Consider the following 6,535-nt stretch of genomic DNA (forward strand, 5'->3'; position numbering starts at 1 on the left):
TGAGTGAGCTTTATTAACTTTCAGAGCACTTCAGGACCAGAAAATCATTTATATCACTGTGATCATCTGCCAGTTTTACTAATCCAGCGATTAGAAACGCACATGCTAGAAACGAGAAATTGCTGTCGGGTCAGACGTGAACGTTTGTGACATTTCTGGTTGTGTGGAGCCTCCGCTGAGGGCTGAGCACCCAAACCACGAAGCCAAACTCTCAACTCACATTGAGTTAATGAGAGTTAAGAGTTCTCAGCGCTCCGCAGCACCGGACTCCAAAGTTGTGAGTGTCTCGTGTGCAGCCGCTGTGTGAAGTGTCACTGTGCTTTTGTATGTTCTTTCTATAAGCGTGTGGTGGTGTCGATGTGTCTAACATCATTATCATTTATACCAAACGTGAAATTACCTCAACCAGCCCAAGTTAAAGAAAGCCATTGCTGCATTACATATGATTTGAGAGCCTTGCTACTGGAACCAGGGGAAGGCTTGTTGTTAATCAACCCTATGCATTAGTTTTGACTTCTTCAAAGTGAGCATATACCAGAAAACTAGAACTATGCTGATTAATTCGAGGCTATTTTCCTATAGTGTGACAAAAAGATAACTGGATCACACAGGTTTACAGTAATGTGAGCCTATCGCCAACATTTTGATTGCTATTGCAAGGATTAGTATTTCTCTGAATTTTATCAGGAAGCATTAAGAAGTAGCTGTTCCACATGCCCTGAAGTTCTGATTCATAACCATTTAGAAACTCCAGAGATTTACCATAGACGTATCTTAAATATTTACTTAACTAGCAATTTTTCTGTGCTCTTGTTCTGAGAATTAATGCCAGGAAATGCTGTACTGGCACAGAGAAGCAATCACCAGTTTAACACAAAATTCATCCTGGTAAATCAGATCGTCTACATGTGTCTCTTTTCTGTTCCAGGTGTTTTGAAGACAACAAGGTCAAGAGATGGAAGTGGTATCTTGAAGAGTAGGAATGGCAAGGCAACAGATAATGTCATAATGAGGAAAGTTAGATGTCTGTCATTTGGTAAGTCAACAGCAGTAAAATAGAGGAAAAGGACCAATAGACAGCGAGCAATCACCACACTTCACCATGTAAAGCAGATGAAGTACTCATTTGAAGCAGGATCTCTGATATATCTAACTTTGTTCAAATGGAGTTGGGAGGACATCACACTTTTCTAGAAGATTTGCCACCCTGATGACTACTGTTTTCCTTCCCTTTAAAATGTTTCAAAATGAGTTTTCCTTGAGGTACTTCTATAGCACTGGGCAAAGGGGAAAAAAATCCTAGGAAAATGACTAGATTAAAGAGGTTACACTCCCTACCTCTCCTCTGTCAGTGCCTATCAGTTCCATTTTTATCATGCATGTAACCAGTATCTATACTGTACACCTGCACACAGGTGTCCTGCATTTGCACAAACCTGGGAATGCTGCTAGCAGTTGTATTTTCAATCTGAGTTAATTCTTTTTCTATTTTAAATTGCATTTTCTTCTTTCAATTCAATAGTAGTACACTGTGGCAGTAATGCACAATTGCACTTCCCTTGCCACAGGGATCCCTCTGTTCAAGTTAGTAGCAAACATCACAGAGATTTGCCAGTTCAGGATTAGGTACTGGCAGTCTTCGGATGGTGTAAATTATCACAGCTGAATTGGAGTAAATAGCATTGGGTTGTTTACTCAGGGATCAATTTTTAACGACTGTCAGACATCCTCTGGCAAATCCAGGACAGCTGTTCAAACATTAAAAGGCCAGGGTGAGTGTTTCTCCTCTGTGCACCCAGGCACAGTCTGGCATCTTCACACAACCTATTCCCATCAACAGGGTGCAAACAGGTGCTGGCTAAAGACTGGGCACAAGTACAGCTACAGTAAGGACATGACATGGTCAGCTTCTGTGAGAGACATGCAGATGCTTCCCTGTTAAGTGCCAGGGGCCCTCCCTAGAAAAAGAATTGAGCGGTTGCCTGGAGCTCTCCTTTCAGCTTGGACTGCAGTTGATTTCTCATTGCAGGACGTGATGTTCGCTGGTAAGGTGGATATCAGATTTTGAGGACGGTTTGTTCCCTTGCAGTCCATGTGACAATATTGGTTTTAGGACAGGGACTCTATTAAAATAATGTGACTGTATTCTGTATTTGGGGTTCATAAGCTACGTCATGACCCACCTGTTCTTTCTTAGTACAAGACCTAAAACACCAGCAGCCGCTTCTGCTATAGTCAGCCTGAGACCTCTCTATCTGTAGCATTACAACCCCATGCGTGACAGGGGCATTTTGCATACACACAAATTGAAACACACATTGAATGTGCTTTATTTCAGACTGCATTCGTTGGCTGAACGCAGCCTGGGTCACCACAAAAACAAACATATACCTTAAAACAAAGACTTATTTTGCTGTACATTCAACTAAAAGTTTTGAATGGTTTCTTAATATAGCAATAAGAGATGTGTCTCGCCTGCAGTGTGCTGGCATGGACGTTAAACACAAAACAACTCTCACGATATTTTTTCCAGAAGCCCTCATTTTTGCAAGATAATCCTCACTGAAAGTTTTATCAGCACTTCAGTTTAAACCCATGAACAGCCCTTCAAAGACGCTCTTAGCATGGGGATGGTTTCCTCAAAATCAAAACCTAAAAAGACAGGTTTTGGTGTGACTGGCTTGCCAAAAGCCAGGGAAGCCAAATAATCTACAGTGAAGAGTGCTCACTTGAGACAGCCTTCAGCTGATTCATCTGCAGGGCCCCTACTTCTGTTGCATTTGAAAGTTCCTTTGAGACATCCCCTAGCAGGGGATCTTTACCTTGCTGTCAAGCTTTGTAGGATGAACATCAGGTGTTGGCCACCATAGACTAAGTGTTATGGCCAGTCTGTAGTTGTGAATGTTGAATTAGGAATGTCTTAAAAAAGCATGTGGCAAGAATTGCCCTTCTGCACCTTGAGAAATTCCCCTTTGCCTAGTGTGGCTCTCAACACCTATGGATGGCCATCTTTAGTGATATATAAAATATTAGAGCCTTAGGTCACCTAGAAACCATTAATGGCTTTTGTGTCGAGGGTCAGACCGCTGTCATAGACCTGCAATTGTTAGCATAACACTGGATTGCTAACTATTCTTGGCTGAGGATAAAAACAGGCTACTCTAAAATACTTCAGATTGTTTATTAGATAATCTTAAGTGGAATGGCCGTGGGTGGATGAGCAAACAGCAACAAGGATGTAACAGCATGTAATTATTTGATTTGGTTTTCGTGTTTTGTTCCAGAAATGCTGAATCATAAAAAAGCCTTATGGCAAACATGTTGCTGGCGTTGTGTTTGCCCCTCCACTTCTCCCCTCCACACAGACAGGACAACTCCATGTGTTAGGAGATGAATGGCGATTTGCAGGTACTCCATGCGAGACCAAAGGAAACCATGCTAGCTGAAAGATGAGCAGGCTTCACATTCCTCAGGTTCTGTCATGGAAAGAAAACTTGCCCTAAGATCAGTAAATTAGCCAGGCATGCTTAGTTTTCTTTGGTAATAGGAGGCTTCTTTTCCCTAAGAAGGTCAAATGTTAAGGCCTGTTTGGTTTTGTAGCTGTGTTCTCTTAGTGAATTTGAAATCCATTACCATGCACGAGGCATTGATGCTGGAAATAGGCCAGCTGAAGGCTGTTTGTGACTTCCAGTATATCCACCATGTCCTTTTTTTGTTAAGTTAGGTGCTTAAAACATCCTCCTTGTGCCTTAGGAGTTCCACCTCTAAGCCAACTGCAGGCATTTGTGAGCAAGTTTCTTCAGTGTCGACACCAAATACCTCCTGAAAAACAAAACCCAATTTAGCAGAGGTGCCAGTTGCACCCAATAGGTAGCATCTCTCTAATTTTGATTAGAAGGATGTGCATGGCAGGGAGTGTCGCTGCTCACATCCACCCACCTGCCAGGAGCACAGGGCTGCCGGGCACCCTGCAGGCAGTGCTCCATGCTGAGGGCTGGGGATGACCAAGTCGCTGGGGTGCTTGGGCACAGGAAGGCAGCATCCTGTGTTTCAGCCCCGTTGGCCAGTGCTAGGTGTGTCCTCAGTTTGGAAAAACAATCCAGAAGCCAAAACAGAAGCAAATGTTGAAACAGCGGCTCTTTGCAATGTAGATATTAATGTTTTCTTCTGGGCATCAGAGTTTGCTTTGCCAACAGATCCGGTGGGCGTTCAGAAACCATTTTTGACGCTTGGAGGTTTAAATCATGTTTCTTTGTTTATCCCCATCCTTATAATATCCTCTGACTCTCTCTTATTTACAGTGTTTCAGAGCAAGAGCTCCCACACCTAGTGCTGATGAATTCTGCTGGACTGGGTACCTGGCTTCCCTGTGGATATCCTGTTCTCCTGTGAATCACTGTTCCTACTCAATACATCCTCCAGCTCAGATCAAAGACACAGAATATATTAGGTATGAAGGCATCAGACAGCTCAAGCAGATTAGAAAAGGCACACGCAAAGAAATGCATCCCAGCTTCTCTCTTGTGTCCTGCTGAAAATGGGCACACGCAGAGCATTTGCAATATAGAAACAGTAGACACAGGAAAAAAAAGAAGGAAAAAAAAAAAAACTCTTTGGAAATTATGTAGTTTACCCAGAGCCTGCTACAAATTACCCTTTCTAAGTATTTGCATTCTGTACTTTGTTCTTCCTTGCACTTGGGAACTCATCGGATGGAGGAGGACACCTGAGAGCGCCAGCAGAGAGCACAGCATCAGCACAGGCCTTGGTGGTGCTGGTCTCAGTGTTGAGCCTTGCCTGCAAACACACAATTAAAGGAACATGAAAGCACGTGGTCCGTGTCTTTCAAGTTTATGCGTTCCGTTGTGTTCTTGGTGGTTTTATTCAACAGTCCATTTAGTGATACGAACAACTGAGAAAATGCTGCATGGGTGAAATGCCAAAACTTGGGCTCACCAGGTCAACATTGATTATCTTAATCACCCCTTCTCCCCTTGCAGTCTCTGAACACAGGTTTGGGCTAAGTCGGTTAAGTCTTCATTTCAGCAGTGTTTGATCTTGAAGTCTGCACAAATAATTATTCTTTTAAGATTCTGAACGTGGTTTCTGGTTTTTCTTTTTTTCAATAGAATTTTAAACTCCCCTTTTAATGTGTGCCTTTTGATCCTTATTCTTTAAGAACAGGAGCTGTGTCTGATTTGGGACAGCAGACGATGTGTTTGGATAATGAGAGCCCATTTTTGTGGGAGTGCTGGACAATCTATTGTGATTTTTCAAGAAGCTGTTCCTCCAGTGAGTGCAAATAGCCCAATGGTGGACCAAAGGCTGCATCTGTCTTCCTCCAACTAAGTAACTTACTCCAATCATCAGTGCACCAGAAGTAGTGCCTGATCACATCACTTTACAGTGCTGGAGAGAAAGAGGGGCTATGGTTGGTCTTCCAGTAAAGCTGTCTGCATGATGCTGGTGCCAAACATGGGCAATTGAGCTGAAGCCAGCTTTGCCCGTATCCCTGTTGAGTACCTTTTGAGCTTCTGGTGCCAACAAAAAAGGGATGGGATCTGGGGTGATGGACTTTGATGCTTTGAGGAGGAGGTTGAATACTTCCAAAATAATTCATTTTCAGACCGTGACCTCAGTGCACTGGGGAGCAGTGTCCTTCTGCCTGCAGGGTGGCCAGGATTTCACTCATGGATCTCAAAGGCAGAAGCAGGGAGAGTATCCAAGCACAGAACGTGGCTATTTCTGGCACAATGGGGATTGCTGTTAATGACACAGGAAAGTGATTTTTTTATTTATTTTTTTTTAAGCCTGGCATTGCTCCTTCGAGCAAATTAACGTCTGATACATTTGCATTTCTCCGTGTCATTAACCCAGATGCATACTGCAGGCCCTACAAGCTTGTGTCTGCTGGCAAGGCTAAATCCTGCTCTCTCATGTTCCTCACACACTGAGGGAATTTGGAATCTCTCGGTGTGAAGCTGACTTGCTATTTTGACTAATTGCTTCTGGTAACAGTTAATAGCATTCTGCAAAGGCGCTTCATCTGCTGACAGCAGATTGATGTAAGGAAGGGACACAGTTCACGTTTCCAAAGGGAGCATCGGGAAACCCATTACCAGCTTCATTAATCTGTTAATAATAAAATTAAAGTACAAATAAAATGTGACAAATTAGGTTCTGTTGTGAAAGTCACTTTCACAGGAGGTTCTGAATAAAGGTCAAAACAGACTCTGATTTCTGCTGTGTTTTAATAGTAGAATCAGAGGAAAGCAGTGTAGAAGCACTGTAATTAATCCAGCGGTACCATAATTGTCCCCAAATTATACAGAAAGAATTTGACAAGTGTTTTTTTTTTAATCTTGAGAGCATTTACAAAACCTGGGACGTGAAGCTTTGTCACACAATGTTTAAGTGCTAATCCAATTTCACAGGAAGCTTCCAATAATGAAGGTACAGGAGATGATCAGATTTTCCTTGCCTGCATATCCATGTCTGCTCATCCAGTTGAAACTGAAGTTTACCTGGCACAGGG

The 6,535-nt window shown here is 42.8% G+C and overlaps 1 protein-coding gene across 1 annotated transcript in view; it reads left to right on the plus strand.

Moving 5' to 3' along the window:
• HIVEP1 (HIVEP zinc finger 1) overlaps positions 1 to 5,534 on the plus strand; it is a 116,452-nt gene extending 110,918 nt beyond the window's left edge. Inside the window, exons 10-11 of the mRNA XM_048938548.1 lie at positions 929 to 1,036; positions 4,302 to 5,534. Coding sequence (XP_048794505.1) covers positions 929 to 937 — 9 coding nt within the window. The 3' untranslated portion in view covers positions 938 to 1,036; positions 4,302 to 5,534. The remainder of the gene's footprint in view (positions 1 to 928; positions 1,037 to 4,301) is intronic.
• Positions 5,535 to 6,535: the final 1,001 nt, after the last annotated feature.

The sequence above is a fragment of the Lagopus muta genome, chromosome 3, assembly GCF_023343835.1.
Source record: "Lagopus muta isolate bLagMut1 chromosome 3, bLagMut1 primary, whole genome shotgun sequence".
Lineage (NCBI taxonomy): Eukaryota > Metazoa > Chordata > Aves > Galliformes > Phasianidae > Lagopus > Lagopus muta.